At 48.3% G+C, this 17,500-nt stretch overlaps 1 protein-coding gene across 1 annotated transcript in view; it reads left to right on the forward strand.

Moving 5' to 3' along the window:
• fibcd1a (fibrinogen C domain containing 1a) overlaps positions 1-17,500 on the forward strand; it is a 79,957-nt gene that overhangs the window by 18,108 nt on the left and 44,349 nt on the right. The window contains exon 4 of the mRNA XM_042708189.1: positions 16,049-16,145. Within this exon, the coding sequence (XP_042564123.1) occupies positions 16,049-16,145 (97 nt within the window). The remainder of the gene's footprint in view (positions 1-16,048; positions 16,146-17,500) is intronic.

Raw genomic sequence — 17,500 nt, forward strand, 5'->3', positions numbered from 1 at the left:
ATCAGTGTTGGTAATAGTAGACCTCAAACCTTGGTGTAGTGGTAACTTTAATAGTAATAGCAGTAAAACGGTAATAAATGACACCAATTGTAGTTGTGTTATTAGTCCTGCTAAAACTCAAGGAAGTGCATTATTGAACCTGTTGTGCTCAGTGTAGCACTGTAGCAATGCAGCAGCAGGAGAGAGGGAGAGAGAGAGAGAGAGAGAGAGAGAGAGAGAGAGGGGGAGAGAGGGAGAGAGGGAGGGGGAGAGAGGGAGAGAGAGAGAGAGAGAGGGGAGTGGTGACTGGTGACTGGGGGGGAGTTAGTGTGGTACACACAGGAGAGAGAGAGAGAGAGAGAGAGGGAGAGAGAGAGCGAGAGAGAAAGAGAGAGAGATGGGGGTGTGGTGACTGGTGACTGGGGGGAGTTAGTGTGGTTCACAGTAGCACATAGAGTAGTGATGAAGCAGTTGGCAACATCCAAAGCAGTAGCGATAGCTTGTGGTGGGAAAATGAGCAAAAGTAGTCATTCACAAAGCAGTAGCCAATAGTAATAATTGTAATGGTGTTAGTAGAATTTGTGTCCTTGTAGTGGTCATAGTAGCAGCCTCAACAGCAGTGTTTGCTGCAGAGAGGAGTGGAGTGTCGTGGTACTGATTGTTGATGGTAGAAGCAGTAGTTTTACTGGGTGTAGTGAAATGATACTGATTGTAGTGTCGTGGTACTGATTGTTGATGGCAGAAGCAGTAGTTTTACTGGGTGTAGTGAAATGGTACTGATTGTAGTGTTGTGGTACTGATTGTTGATGGTAGAAGCAGTAGTTTTACTGGGTGTAGTGTAATGATACTGATTGTTGATGGTAGAAGCAGTAGTTTTACTGGGTGTAGTGAAATGATACTGATTGTTGATGGTAGAAGCAGTAGTTTTACTGGGTGCAGTGGAATGGCGGATGGAGCAGCGATTCTCCTGTCTCCTACTGGACGGTGTCAGGTGTGAAAAGTGTGTCAGTAAGTGTGTCTGAGGTGGCTGAGGAGGCACAGCTGGTGAAATTACACCAGATGAGATGGGCTCACTCATACACACATACACACACACACACACACACACACACACACACACACACACACACACACACTAGGCCGAGATGGGTTCTCCGTTTCTGCCGGCCACTCAGTCGGCCAGGGACTGAAATCTATCAAGCTGCTTTCAATTTAAGCCTGTGAAGTTGGACCTGCCTCTCCAAGCAGAAGTCCCCCCACCCCCACCCCCACCCCCACCCCCACCCCCACACAGCCCTCTGGCCGCTCTGCAGACCTCCGCCTCAGCTCCGTCTGCTCCGTCTCTCCGCCGTAATTGCCGTGTTTTTTTGGCATGCCCGTTCGAAAGGAAATGGCATGCTGTGCCGTCCCCGACCGGTCTGACGGGAAAAGGTGATGAGGGGGAAGAAGTGATGTTAATACCGGAGGGCGAGAGAAAAAAAATCCCGCTTCTTCTTCTCCTCTTTTTTTTTCTCCATCTTTCACCATTTGAATTTGACATGACCACCGAAGGTCTACCGCTCCAGCGCTTGTGGCTCCATTCATATGCGCAGGGCTGTGGAAACCCTTCGCTTCGGGTTGTCTTGAAGCAGTCGGGCCCTGCATACTCAAACAGTCCAAGCCACAGGCTAAGCATGCTCCTGATTAGCGAGCGGCTGGGATGGTAATCCTTTGGCTCCGTATGGGGCAGAAGGAGCGTTCATCTTGATCTCGCTCAACTCTATCTGTCCTCTGCACTGTGTCACATACAATCAGAAGAACTGCCTCTGGCTGAAGGAAGTTTTCTTTTTCTTTTTCTGTTATTATTCATTTATTCACTAAAAGGAAAGGGATAAAAGTAAATATTTGATGTATTGTTGATGGACGCCGGGTAGTGTATAAAGTGCCATCACTTAAATATTTACTTATGTTGCAAGGCGAATCTAACAGGTTATATGTAGTGTATGAGTGTACTCAGGCAGGTAGACTGGTAGACTCCGGCACGGGTCTGGCGTGGATCTGGTTCGGATCTGTATTCAGCCTCTGGCCTCCGCCTGGCTCCTTCTTCTTCCTGGACAGCCTCGGCCTCTTCAGCTGTGCACAGAAGATGAAGGCCTGACCAAGGCCTCGGCCTCTTCAGCTGTGCACAGAAGATGAAGGCCTGACCAAGGCCTCGGCCTCTTCAGCTGTGCACAGAAGATGAAGGCCTGACCAAGGCCTCGGCCTCTTCAGCTGTGCACAGAAGATGAAGGCCTGACCAAGGCCTCGGCCTCTTCAGCTGTGCACAGAAGATGAAGGCCTGACCAAGGCCTTCTGGTCACAATGTTGGCTGGTAAATGTTTTTCATGAGAGTAGAGTGTGCGATTTGATATTTTTGAGATTTTGCGCTGAATGCCAGGTCGGTGCCTCAGGAAAAGGTGTGTGTTCTCCGTCTCTCTCTTTACACACAGAGAACTCTTAACACTTAATACAGAGTTGCCTCTCTTTACACAGAGAGAACTCTAAACACTTATTACAGAGATGCCTCTCTTTACACACAGAGAACTCTTAACACTTAATACAGAGTTGCCTCTCTTTACACAGAGAGAACTCTAAACACTTAATACAGAGATGTCTCTCTTTACACACAGAGAACTCTTAACACTTAATACAGTGATGCCTCTTTTTACACACAGAGAACTCTAAACACTTAATACAGCGATGCCTCTCTTTACACACAGAGAACTCTTAACACTTAATACAGTGATGCCTCTTTTTACACACAGAGAACTCTAAACACTTAATACAGCGATGCCTCCCAGCCGGGCTCCAAGCTTACGCACAGCAGGTGCAGGTTTCCTCCACTGCCTGCGTTTCAAAAAGCCGCTTTGGCAATTATTGTTTGTTTTTGTTGGCTTAATGTTCGAATGCATTACGCTTTAATTTAGCTGTATAAATCACCAAGCAGGAGAAGCTACGCAGCAGTTCCACAGCATCCGTTAGGAAAAACATGATTACGGCATTGATTTTCTCTCCTCAGTCCAGAAGGCAGTGGGTCACAGCAGACTCAAGAAGCCCGAGACAAGAGGCAAAGCACATTAATAATGTTTTATTTAATTCAGCTCCCCTAAGCCCATTGGAAGTTAAATCGTCAGCAGGAACTATTATGGTAATTTACAGAAATGCCTTGTTTTTGTAATCATTTCCAGCCGTAACACACAGCACAAACCCATCTTCTTGGGACACCGTTTCTCTTCTCTCCTGAGTCATGTTGTGATGGGATTGTGATGTGATAGACTCTGTGTGTCTGTGTGTGTGTGTGTGTGTGTGTGTGTGTGTGTGTGTGTGTGTGTGTGTGTGTGTGTGTGTGTGTGTGTGTGTGCTTGTGTAATTTGGACTATGTTCAGCATCTTTACTTGCTTTTGAGTTTCTCCTCATGTCGTCCCCAAATGTGACAGGTCGTCAACTGATTTCTGTAATTCTTCAAACAAGCCTTCCCCCCAGGATTGTTAAGATGGCCGCCAAGCAGCAGCTCATTAAACCGGCTCCATAACACAGTACACAAAACACAACACACTTTTCCTTTTTTCCTCTTCTTTTCATTTCCAAAGGAGATGTGTGTGTGTGTATTATGTGTGTGTGCTATGTGCGTGTGTGTGTGTGTGCGTGTGTGCGTGTGTGTGCGTACTTTAGACTGTGTGTACAGCAGCCTTTTTTCTCTCTTCTTTTCTTTTCCAAATACCTCCATAACGGAGATGTTCAAGCTGAGGCTTTGTCTTTGTGTTTGTGGCCAGGGGATCATCTGCTGAATCCATTAAGTCCTGGCTTACAGCCGATTTGGAACCAATCAGGCCCAAGTCTGGCCCACATGCGGCCCTGTTCCGGCCCAGTGTTGGGTGCTGCAGTGCACATTTCCCTTTCTGCTCATTTTCCTCAGCAGTCCATTCATCACACTGAGGCTGCTGTTTGCCTACACAGCATTACGGTGCAGCACAAACGTTACTTTATCATTCCAAAAAAGTACCTGTTCACCCAAAAGTACCTGTTCTCATTAGTTCACATTAGCCTTTGCTGTAGCTTCGGGTGTCCTCCTCTTCCATTCTGTCCGCTAAGCTAAACTCTTGGACAGTTTTGATGTGTAATATTACGTTAAGGTGGAAAGTCTGGTCGAGTGATACCAGGTCAGCTTTGAAATGTCAATGCACATTGCTGCAGTTTGTGATACACACCAACTTACACATCTACACACCAACTTACACATCTACACACCTACACACCAACTTACACATCTACACACCAACTTACACATCTACACACCTACACACCAACTTACACATCTACACACCAACTTACACATCTACACACCTACACACCAACACACCTACACACCAACACACCAACTTACACACCAACTTACACATCTACACACCAACTTACACATCTACACACCTACACACCAACTTACACATCTACACACCAACTTACACATCTACACACCTACACACCAACACACCTACACACCAACACACCAACTTACACACCAACTTACACATCTACACACCAACTTACACATCTACACACCTACACACCAACTTACACATCTACACACCAACTTACACATCTACACACCTACACACCAACTTACACATCTACACACCAACTTACACATCTACACACCTACACACCAACACACCTACACACCAACACACCCACACACCAACTTACACATCTACACACCAACTTACACATCTACACACCAACTTACACATCTACACACCTACACACCAACTTACACACCAACTTACACACCCACACACCAACACACCAACTTACACACCTACACACCAACTTACACACCTACACACCAACTTACACACCCACACACCAACTTACACACCAACTTACCCACCCACACACCCACACACCAACTTACACATCTACACACCCACACACCAACTTACACATCTACACACCCACACACCAACTTACACATCTACACAAATGTAAACAGACACACAGGGCCCTATTTTCATTGACGGGCAACTGGCAATGAGCAAAGCAATGGGCAATGACCATTGAGCAAAGTCCACCGTCCATGATCTAAAGCTAATTTAATAACTTGGCAAAATCATTTTGCTGATTGAATACCATGAGCAAGATCCTAAGGGTAATATGGCTGGGTCAGTGCAATGCTCCCACGCGCCACATGAAAGCTGTAGTTAATGCGCCACGGGCTTGTTGCTCGTTGCCATCAATGAGATTAGGGCCCCCCCCCCACACACACACACACACATTCCCTAACACATGCAATGCAAATCGTTGAACATGTGTGGTAGGGTTGCCTGTATAAGTTCTCTTAGTGAGTTAACCTCCACTCATGGGAGCCTAGTGTCACAGTGCCGTGCCGTGACAGTGCAGTGCCGTGACGATAGACCTGGAGAAGAGAGGGATGATGCTTTGAGCTAGGGTTTGGGGTGTGTTTGTGACTTTGTACATGAATGAATGTGTTTGTGTGTATGTGCGTGTGAGAGAGTATATGTGTAGGAGCATGTTTGAGTACATGTGTGTTAGTTTGTGCGTGTGTGTGTGTGTGTGTGTGTGTGTGTGTGTGTGTGTGTGTGTGTGAGAGTGTATGTTTATGGGTGTGTTTGAGTACATGTGTGTATTTGTGTGCGTGTGTATTTGTGTGCGTGTGTGCGTGCGTGTGTGCGTGTGTGTGTTTGTGTGTGTGTGTGTGCGTGTGTGTGTGTGTGCATCTGTGTACATAGCTAAGTGAATCCGGGAGCTCAGAGAGGCTGAGAGGCTGAGAGGAGAGAGAAAGCTCGCTCCGTCCTGAAGGAAGCCCTTCTCCATTAGTCTTTCCTCTTTCTCTCCTCACTTCAAAGTCTGCTATCTGGGGCGGGGCTTAGGGGATTAGAAGGAAGCTGATTGGGTTTGAAGGGGGCTCAGTGGCCAGCAGAAGGCCCTGCCTTTGAAGTGGAGAGGCGTTGATGTATTTGGACGGTGTTGTGTCTTTGGGCTACTCTGAACTCCCACAGTATGGGAGACAATGGAGACTGCTCTGGGTAGATTGAGCCGAGGGCCCAAGGTATGAGGCCCCAATGTATGAGGAAAGGTATGAGGGCCCAAGGTATGAGGGCCCAAGGTATGAGGAAAGGTATGAGGGCCCAAGGTATGAGGACATTGGACACTCTGAGGGATGGGGCAGACTGTTGTTCATCCTCTTAAAAGACCTGCAGGTGCACACGGAATGCTTCAGAAGTTATTATAGAAATGGCTAATCAGACGGAGTGAGTCATTTTCAGAATGAACAGCATCGCTCCTCTGCCCTCCCTCTCCTCCTCCCTTTCTCCATCTCTCTATCTTGCCCTCCATCTCTTGTCCCTGTTGAGAGCCAACACTCTCTCTGCCAAAACAGGATACCAGCTACGGCAGACTGGACCAGAGCCAAATCAGGGCCAATGTGCCACCGTTTCACCTGCCAGCTGGGTTAATTCAGTAATGAGGCTTAGCCATGCCCTGAGCCACGGCTGACTTGTGGCTGACTTGTGGCTGACTTGTGGCTGACTTGTGGCTGGGCCTCAGCATCAGTGATGCTGCCAGCATGGGTGACCTCCAGACAGATTTTCCACCTACCTGTTACCTTTGAACCAGCCAATCGCCGTCCAGGGATCGCCCTCGTCCACCTCCTCAGACACCCTCTGCAGTTCAGGTGGAAGTGTTCAAATCTCCCCTGAGCCTCTTAGGGGCCTCGTTAAGGACTTTATCAGCTGTAAAAAGGATGGCAGGGGCTTAGTTTCCTAAAGGTAGGAGCCATAGTCCCCTCAGAGCCTTCCTCCGCATTAGTGCTCTCTACTTTTAACAGCATGCATACTTAATCCTAAAGCCCTTCACTGAGCTGCTCGTAGCTTAGCAGCCAGGAGGAGATCGGGGTCATCACATGACCTCTCCTGGACAGAGCGCCTACTCATTAATGTCAGAGCTCTCATAGGCTGCCGTCTATGGGTCATAAGGACTTATGGCAGTTATTCAGTCATTCAGTTAAAAACAAAGAAGAGAAGAGAACAGAAGAGAACAGAATGGAACAGGACGGAACAATGGATGAATTGCTGTAATTCCTAGAGTTCCAGAATGGAACATCAGAGCTGGCATTTGGTTAAGTAGGCTTAGATTACAGATTTATTTAGTTAATTCAGTGAGGCCAATTAATTTCAACAACATAATTACTGTGCAACTGGTGCTAGCGGAATAGCATATGTTATCGTGGTTGTGTAATAAGGTTTAATTAAACTGTTGGTGCATTTTCAGTGGATTTAAAGGCTATGTAATTGTTGAGTTTGTACTTGTTCAGAGCACAGTAGCGTATTAGGCAGGTTTTGTTTTAACCCCAGTGCTTTTGTTCAACACAATGCTAAGCTATGCTTCTTCCAATAAGGTGGGCGGAGAACACACACACACATAGGAAGACAGACAGACACACACACACATACACAGAAAAATCCACAGACACACACTCACCTAGATACAAGCCTACACGCGCACACACACACACTTAAATACACGCACAGAAAAATACACACACACGCACACACTCACACAGATACAAACCCAACACACACACACACATACATACGCTCACTCGCACGTTTATATGTGTGTGTGTGCGTGCGTGCGTGCGTGTGTGTGCTAGCCTGTGTGCGTGTGTGCGCGCACGTGTGTGTGTGTGTGCTTGCCTGTGTGCGTGTGTGCGCGCTCGTGTGTATGTGTGTGTGTGAGTGCACACGTAAAGTCAGAACTGTGAAACGAGTTGGCTGTGTGCTGCTCTGGCACGCATAAAGTTGCAGTCGGTGGCGTCGGAGTTGGAAGTTTGGAATGAGACTGAACCCTGGCTGTCCTCTGCACTAATCGTTCCCCAGAGCGCCTCAGGAACCGGCCGCCGATGGAGGCTGATGGAAGGGAGTGGGAGGAACTAATGTCATTACAGGCTGCGGGGTTTGTTGTTTGTTGTTTGGGTTTGAGGTGCGACTGACAAGCTTGTCATCAGACAGGCATCAGCGTCACAGCCGCGAGCGCCACATCTCATTCATCCTACTCATCCTGTTTGTGTGTGTGTGTGAGAGATCGAGAGAGTGCGTGTGTGTGTGTGTGTGTGTGTGTGTGTGTGTGTGTGTGTGTGTGTGTGAGAGATCGAGAGAGATAGAGAGAGAGTGTGTGTGTGTGTGTGTGTGTGTGAGTCTGTGTCTGTGTCTGTGTCTGTGTGTGTGTGTGTGTGTGTGTGTGTGTGTGTGTGTGTGTGAGTGTGAGTGTGAGTGTGAGTGTGAGTGTGAGTGTGTGTGTGTGTGTGTGTGTGTGTGTGTGTGTGTGTGTGTGTGTGAGGCTGACCTGCTGCTTCTGTGTGGTTCTCTGTGGGGTGTGGGGTGGGCGAGCTGTGAAGTTCCTCCTGTTAGATGATTGACAGGCTGCAGGGAGGCTGTTGTCTTCTCTGCTCAGCCCACAGCTCTGCTCTCCATCACACTGACAAGAGCTGTGTGTGTGTGTGTGTGTGTGTGTGTGTGTGTGTGTGTGTGTGTGTGTGTGTGTGTGTGTGTGTGTGCTGGCTCTAAACGCTTGTTTCTCTCCCATTCTTTCTTTCTCCCCTCCCTCTGTTTCTGTCCTCCCTTCCATCTGTCCTAATGTCTTCTCCCCTCCCCTCCTTTTCTCTCCTTCCCTCTCTGCTCATCTCTGCTCACCCCTCCCTGTGCATTTCTCCTCTCCTCTCCTCTCCTCTCCTCTCCTCTCCTCTCTGCTCCTCTATCTCTCTTCTGTCCACCTCTCCTGTCCTCCCCTCCTTCAGTTCCTCTGCTCTTTTCTCTCCCTCTCTCTTCTCCTCATCTCTTTCTCTTCTCTCCTCTCCTCCTCTCCTCCTCACCTCCTTTTCTTCTCTCTCTACCTCTCCTCTCCTCCTATTTTTTTCCTCTCCATCTCTCTTCTCCTCCTCATCTCCTTCTCTTCTCTCTCCACCTCTCCTCTCCTCCTTCTCTTGTCTCTCCACCTCTCCTCTCATCTCCTCTTCTGTCTCTGCCTCTCCTTTCCTCCTCATCTCCTCCTCATCTCCCCTCTCCCCCTCCCCTCTTTGGTTCTTCTCTTCTCCCCAGATATTCTCATCTTCCTCTCCTCTCCCCTGGCCTTCTCCTCCCCTCATTTTGTGTCCTCTCCTCCTCTCTCCACCTCATCTCGCATCACTTCTTTTCTCTCCTCCTCCCCTCTTTCTCTCCTCCTCCCCTGTCTTTCTCTCCTCCTCCCTTCTTTCTCTCCTCCTTCCCTGTCTTCCTCTTCTCCTCCCCTGTCTTTCTCTCCTCCTCCTCTCCTCTCTCCTCCTCTGTCTTTTCTTCCTCTCCTCCTCTCGTCTCTCCTCCTCCCCTGTCTTCCTCTCCTCCTCCTCCTCCTCCTCTCTCCTCCTCCCCTCTTTCTCTCCTCCTCCTCCTCTCGTCTCTCCTCCTCCCCTGTCTTCCTCTTCCTCTCCTCTAGCTTAGCAGATGGCTCTCCTCAGTCTGTTGAGGCCCACTTGGCATTAAGAGAGTCTGTTGGGCAATAACACTGCAACACACACACTTTACTTTCTGTTCTTGTTGTTGTTATTGTTCTTTTTGTCATTTCCAAATCAAGCTGAGCCCAAACTTCCATGAAAGCCTGACAGAACTCTCCAGAAACACATTATTGCTCCTCCCCGGAACCTGCGGTGCAGTTCCCCCCCGCCGCAGAGGTTCGTTAGCCACGGCGAGGGAATCATTTCACACTGATTTCCCATCTGAATGGGGAGCGGGGCTCATGGATGGGAGAGACTGATGATCGCTCGCTGTGTGCAGGGCTGATAAGCCTCAGTGCTTATTGGTGACTTGAAAGGGGGTTTGGGGAGGGGGGGGGGGGGGGGCACCATGGCACACTGTGCCATCACACCCCCTCAGGCCAACACTGATAACTGACCAAAACATCATATCTTTGTCTGCGGGGTGGAGGGGGAAGTTGATCTGGTTTAGAGAGGGAATTATCTGCTGCTGAAATATGATGGTCAGCACAGAGCGGATGATGCTGTCAGAATTCAATCCCTATTCTCCAGCACTCAGCACTTTATTTTAACCGGGGGGTGTGTGTGTGGGGTGGGGGGGGGGTCGGTTTGGGAAGGGACGTGTTTGCATGGTGCCCTCCAGCAGAAGAGACCACACGCATGAACCCTGAATATGTTTCTTTCTGTCACATTCATGTTAGGGGCTCGCGATATTGAGAAAGCAATGCCTGCTGGGAGTCTTAACATTCACCGTATTTACCATAAAATCATATTTGCCCCTCCTGCTCAAGGCAAATAATAACCCCCTCTCTGCACTCCTCTAGTTGTTTCCATATCTTGCCATGCGTTAATGTGCTGTGCTGATTGAATAACGCACGGGCACTAATGCGTTACGGAGGGCGTAATCCCACTCACGAAAGGGCAGAGTTCTGACTGTCACCCTGTAATATTAAGCATGATTCTCACTCTCCCTCTCTAATCTCCTCTTCCCTTTCCATATAAAGAGATTAAACAGGGGCCCGGGGCCAGAGGGGAGGATGTGTGTGTGTGTGTGTGTGTGTGTGTGTGTGTGTGTGTGTGTGTGTGTGTGTGTGGGGTGAGGGTTCAATTGGGCTGCTTTGATTTGTATTCTCTCTGGGAGAAGATGTTCAAACATGTGGCTACTGCAACCTAATGAGTATACTTAGTCCACTGTGCCAATGGGGAAGTATACTTTCTTTTCTTAGAGAAGGTGTTAAACAGCTGCTACTGCAACACAAAGCAGAATAGAGCTGAGTTGGTGTGCCTATACTAACCCTGTGTTGATGCCGTACACACACACACACACTTACACACATACGCACACACACACCACACAGACTCACACATACGCACACACACACATACGCACACACACACCACACAGACTCACACACAATTACACACATACGCACACACACACCACACAGACTCACACACACTTACACACATACGCACACACACACCACACAGACTCACACACACTTACACACATACGCACGCACACCCACACACATACGCACACACACACCACACAGACTCACACACACTTACACACATACGCACACACACTTACACACATACGCACGCACACCCACACACATACGCACACACACACCACACAGACTCACACACACTTACACACATACGCACGCACACCCACACACATACGCACACACACACTTACACACATACGCACAACCACTTACACACATACGCACGCACACCCACACACATACGCACACACACACCACACAGACTCACACACACTTACACACATACGAACACACACACCACACAGACTCACACACACTTACACACATACGCACGCACACCCACACACATACGCACACACACACCACACAGACTCACACACACCTACACACATACGCACACACACTTACACACATACGCACACACACTTACACACATACGCACGCACACCCACACACATACGCACACACACACCACACAGACTCACACACACTTACACACATACGCACACACACTTACACACATACGCACACACACCACACAGACTCACACACACTTACACACATACGCACACACACACCACACGTATGCACACACACTTACACACATACGCACACACACCCACACAGACTCACACACACTCACGTAGACACACACATTATTGCTGTTTGCAGTAGTAGTAACCCTGTGTTGATGCGGCTTGCTATTTCTTAAAGAATTTGGTGTCTGTGCAGCTACTGCATGCCAAAGCTCCTGGTAATGAGTGAGTGGCACATTCACTTTACTGTCCTAATAAGATCATGTACAAATGCTTCTTTGCCAGTGGTACACACATATGCACACACATACGCACACACACTCACACAGACACACAGACACACACATTATTGCTGTTTGGAGTAGCTAAACCAGAGGCTGATGTGTTTTTGGTATGGGGGGATTGTTTAACTCCCTAAATACCCCACCCCCAAACACACACTCACACACACACACACACACACACACACACACACACACAGAGAGAGAGAGAGAGAGAGAGAACATAATTCTATTCTAACACAATCTTTTCTGGTGTACCCAGCATATGAGCGACTGCAGTCAGCGTTTCTCCCAGCTCTACCCATCAATCTAGAGGTCTGCGTGTGACACATTTTTCAGTCCCGCTCCCGCAAGACCCTGTCCCACTCCCGCTTCCTCCCGCTCCTGCAAAACTATGTAATATATTGTCCCGCCTCCTCCCGCACCTTTCACGTTTATCCCGCTTCTGCCCACAAAGCTGACGCAGGCGGACGTTTACACGGGCTGGATATTTGAGTCCCACTGGCGCCCGCTCTGGTGCCCGCTCCGGTGCCCGCTCCTGTGAAAATGTGCCGTGTGTAAACACCCCCAATCTTGCACCTGTTTACGAAGAACGGGGGTTGTGTCTCGCCGCATCAGTTTCTCCCCCCCTGGGCTGGCACTGTTAGGCACCGGGGCCCCCAGGAGCACAGGCCTCTCCATCAATCTCCCACAATTCCCCAGCACTGCCTCCACACCCCCACACCCCACACCCCCGACGATGTCGACCCAAAACGGGCCACACACATGTTTTTTTTCTTATTTTTCGTACGTTGTGTAGATATTTTATATCTAAATGCTTTTGCAATGGAAGCCAGTGCACAGGCTGTTTGGCGAAGGGGTCTATGGCTTCATGAAGTAGAAAACAGCAGAATGTCCTTGTTTTTTTAATTACCTGTTTTATACACAGCCTAGTGTAAAGATTTAGAGGGTTTGCCATGAAGAATGTGACTCATTGAGCTCTCTGTGGGATTACTGTGAATAATTAAAGGCCTCTTTGGTTGCCTCCTGGATTGGAGGGGGAACTAAAAGCGGATTTATTCTGCGCGGAGACACCGCTATTAATTTTGAATGGAGCCCAGAGCACCTGTGCAGAATGTTGGCATGTTTTATTGAGGGAATCGACGTGTACTTCAAGATCTCATGGCCTCCAGGTCGACCTGTCTGGCTCTCACTGCTGAGTGTGTGTGTGTGTGTGTGTGTGTGTGTGTGTGTGTGTGTGTGTGTGTGTGTGTGTGTGTGTGGTTTGTGTGTGTGTGTGTGTGGGGGGGGGGAATGTGTGGTGCATGTGATCGCATATGTGGGAACAGAGTGTGTATGTGTGTGTATGCATGTGTACATGTGTGTGTGTGTGTGCGCGTGTGTGTGTGTGTGTGTGTGTAAAGATTGCAACCGCTGGCCCTGACTTTCGGAAGGAGCATGGCAATAGTTTCCATGGAGACAGAACGGTCATATATGGGCAGGAAGGGAGGTTTAGTGAGTACATTGAAGTAAATTGAGTCCACAAACCGCAGATTGGAGTTGGTTTGGAGTGAGTCCTCAAACCGCACATCTGAGTTGGTTTGGAGTGAGTCCTGAAATTGAAACATCACATTGCCAGAAGAATTCAGACTTTTTGCTATGACACTTGAAATAAAGCTCAGGTGCCTCCCATTGCTCTTTTACACCTTGACTGGAGTCCACCTGTTTTGTCTATATAAGGTCTCACGGCTGACAATGCATATCCGAGCACAAACCCAGCCACGAGGTTGAAGGAACTGCCTGCAGAGTTCAGACACAGGTTTGTGTTCAGGCACTGACCTGGGAAAGGCTGCGAAACATGTATGCTGCAGTGAAGGTTCTCAAGATAGATAGATAGATAGATAGATAGATAGATAGATGGATACTTTATTAATCCCGAGGGGAAATTTAGGTCATCCATTAGCTTATACACATACACATATACACTTATACACTTATACACCTCACCGACATACATACATAAATTACATATACAGTACATACACATAGGGAGAACATATTCACACAGAGTGTTTCCAGATACAGGAAAGGGTCTGACCCTATTGTACAGAGTGCAATGATTTTGACAGTGTCGGTGTCCAGGAGGAAAGTGAAACGTGATCTTGTGCTGCTGGTGTGGATAGTGTAAAAAAATATAATGTTCTTAGAGCACAGTGGCTTCCATAACTCCTAAATGGAAGACCAGGACTCTTCGTAGAGCTGGCCATACTGAGCGATTGGGGCAGAAGGGCCTTTGGAAGAGAGGTGACCATGAACCAGATGGTAACTCTGAGCTGAGCTCCAGAGATAGTGTGTGGAGATGGAGGAAACTTCCAGAAGCACAACCATCAATGCAACACTTGAGAGATCTTGCACTTTATGGCAGAGAGGCCAGAAGGCCTGTCCTCGGTGTAAGACACAGGAACACACGCTTGGAGTTTGCAAAAAAAAAGCATCTGGAGGACTCTCTGACTTGTGAGAAACAAGATTCTCTGGTCTGATGAAATCAAGATTGAACTATTTGGCCTCAATTGGCGTCATGTCTGGAGAAAACCAGGCACCGATCATCACCTCATCAGCGACGTTTCCCATCCAACCTGACAGAGCTGGAGCCTGCAGAGAAGAATGACAGAAAAGTCATCAAATCTGGGTCTGCGAAGCTTGTCGTCTCATATCCAAGAAGAAGCTTCAACCAAGTACTGGGTGTACGGTCTGAATACTTATGTCACTGTGATTTCCGTTTTTTCGAAAATCCTGTTTTGGCTCATTATGGGGCATTGGGTGTAGATGAGGGGAAATTAATTGAAATGATTTTAGCATAAGGCTGCACTGTAACAAAATCTGAAAAAAGTCAAGGGGGTCTGAATATTTTCTAGATGCACTGTAACTGCGTACTCATGCATATGCACACTGCACAAAAATACAAACACACACACACACACACACACACACACACACACACACACACACACACAGGCTCACACAGACAAATATTTGCCATCCTTTCTGCAGGGCAGCATGACCGTTAGGTCTGTGTGTGTGTGTGTGTGTGTGTGTGTGTGTGTGTGTGTGTGTGTGTGTGTGTGAGAGAGAGAGAGGGGGAGAGAGAGGGGGAGAGAGATGAAGAAAGAGTTTGAGAAGGACTCAGTGTGTCACACTCATCAGCATGGAGGTCGGCTCTTCTCTTTAGCAGCCATTGATCCACTGACTGCCTGATTCACCCCCTATAGAGGCATCAGGAGTGTGTGTGCGTGTGTGCGTGTGCGTGTGCGTGTGTGTGTGTGTGTGTGTGTGGGGAAGAAAGAGAGAGAGTGAGAGAGAGCAGCAGTGTGTGTGTCTGTACGTTTGTGTGTGACAGAAAGAGAGAAAGTGAGAGAGAGCAGCAGTGTACGTGTGTGTGTGTGTGTGTGTGTGTGTGTGTGTGTGTTGCCCTCTCCAACCACTCAGGTTGACTCCCTCCGGCCATATGAGTTTCACTCCCTCTGTGGTTATTAAAGACGCATCTGCACAGGATGTGTGTGTGTGTGTGTGTGTGTGTGTGTGTGTGTGTGTGTGTGTGTGTGTGTGTGTGTGTGTGGTCTCTAGCTCTTGCTCTCCTGTCTCCATCCTGTCCAGTTGTCTCCCTCAGATTTTCAGTCCCTCTCCGATTATGAAAGATAACTCTCTATCACACACACACACACACACACACACACACACACACACTCATCCATTTCTGCACTGAGAGCTGCTGTCCTGTCCGCCACCCTGACGCATCAAGCATGTGTATGTTTGCAGATCATTTTTCCGAGCGCTCAGCACTTCCTGAAAAGAGAGGTGAAAGCTGGGATTGATGGAGGAGGTTGGCAGATGGCTCTTTGGTGTAACACCTAACGATACCTTCACACGGCCTCAAAGTCATTTCAGAGCCCTGTGTGTGTGTGTGTGTGTGTGTGTGTGTGTGTGTGTGTGGTGATAAAAGAAGACTTTCATCAGAAAGACAATTTCAGAGCAGTACTGATCACACCAAACATTCATCCCTACTGGGCCCTGTGTGTGTGTGTGTGTGTGTGTGTGTGTGTGTGTGTGTGTGTGTGTTTCATCCCTACTGCAGTAAAAGCATCTGTGCTGTTTTTCCCCTGAGCTACGCTCTTTTCGCTCATGGTTTTTATTATTGTAATTTGGATCCTCACTCTGCAGGTGATCCAGAGGCGTGAGGACGGATCCGTCAACTTCTTCCGTGACTGGGAAGCGTACCGCGAGGGCTTTGGCAAGATTACAGGCGAACACTGGCTGGGTAAGTGTGTGTGTGTGTGTGTGTGTGTGTATGTGGTAAGGTGGTGAGGGGCTGTGTGTGTGCGTGTGTGTTGAAACAGGAACTATGGATTTAGCAGTGAATCTGAATTCACTGAATCATTAGCGCTGCAGCTCTGTACTTGATTTTGTGCGGCATCAGACCAGTCTGTGTGTGTGTGTGTGTGTGTGTTTGTGTCTGCTGGCTGGCGCTGGAGTTCTGTCCCAAATGGACACGGCTTCTGATTGTCCTGAAATGAAAGCGCTCCGAGTGGACTTCAGACAGTTTCTTCTCTTGAGCCAGAGCCAAGGCTTATGGGAGCGTTTTATTGGATTCCCAATCTCGTTTCCAAACTCTCCCTCTGTGCTGAGTGTGGTTCCTGTGTGTGTGTGTGTGTGTGTGTGTGTGTGAGTGTGTGTGTGAGTGTGTGTGTGTGTGTGTGCTGCTTCATGGGGAGAGAGGAAAACCTCCCCTCTCTGTGCTGAGCGCTGCATTACTCTGTGTGTGTGTGTGTGTGTGTGTGTGTGTGTGTGTGTGTGTGTGTGTGTGTGTGTGTGTGTGTGTGTGTGTGTGTGTGTGATCAGCGTGGATGTTGTGTCTGCGTGAGCCAGGTGTGTGTGTGTGTGTGTGTGTGGAGTTCCAGCGTGTACCCACAGGCTGCAGACATAAGCAAGATGAATGGCCTTTTCTGTCTTGCTGTTCACTGTTGCTGAACTGTGCTGCTGTTAGATGCTCAGAGATGAGAAACTTACATTAAGGGCTGTTTACCCGTGTGCCACAACGGGTTAACTGGACTGTGCTGTGGTGTCTGACATTTCTAATACAATACAGCCCTAATTAGGTTTAGCCCTAATTGTGTGCGTGTGTGTGTGTGTGTGTGTATCAAAGTCAAAGTCAAATGTATTTATAAAGCACATTTAAAAACAACGGCAGTTGACCAAAGCAAAAATAGCAAAAACCATGAAACCGTAAAACAACACAAAAAAGACAATAAATAAAAGCCATGAGACCATAGCAATAAAACAGAAAAGGCAACTCTCATACGGAGTTAAAAGCCAAGGAATAAACATGTGCTTTAAGATGGAATTTAAAACAGGCAGTGTAGGAGCCAGCCTTACATGCAGAGGCAACTCTGGAGTTTGGGGTCTATAACTGCACAGGTCTCTTCCGTGCTTCAGTCATGATTTTGGGACAACTAGAAGGAGCTGGTCAGCGGCCCTGAGTGACCTTGATGGAGCTGGTCAGCGGCCCTGAGGGACCTTGATGGAGCTGGTCAGCGGCCCTGAGGGACCTTGATGGAGCTGGTCAGTGGCCCTGAGTGACCTTGATGGGGCAACCAGGAGCTGGTCAGTGGCCCT

The sequence above is a fragment of the Clupea harengus genome, chromosome 7 (assembly GCF_900700415.2).
Source record: "Clupea harengus chromosome 7, Ch_v2.0.2, whole genome shotgun sequence".
NCBI lineage: Eukaryota > Metazoa > Chordata > Actinopteri > Clupeiformes > Clupeidae > Clupea > Clupea harengus.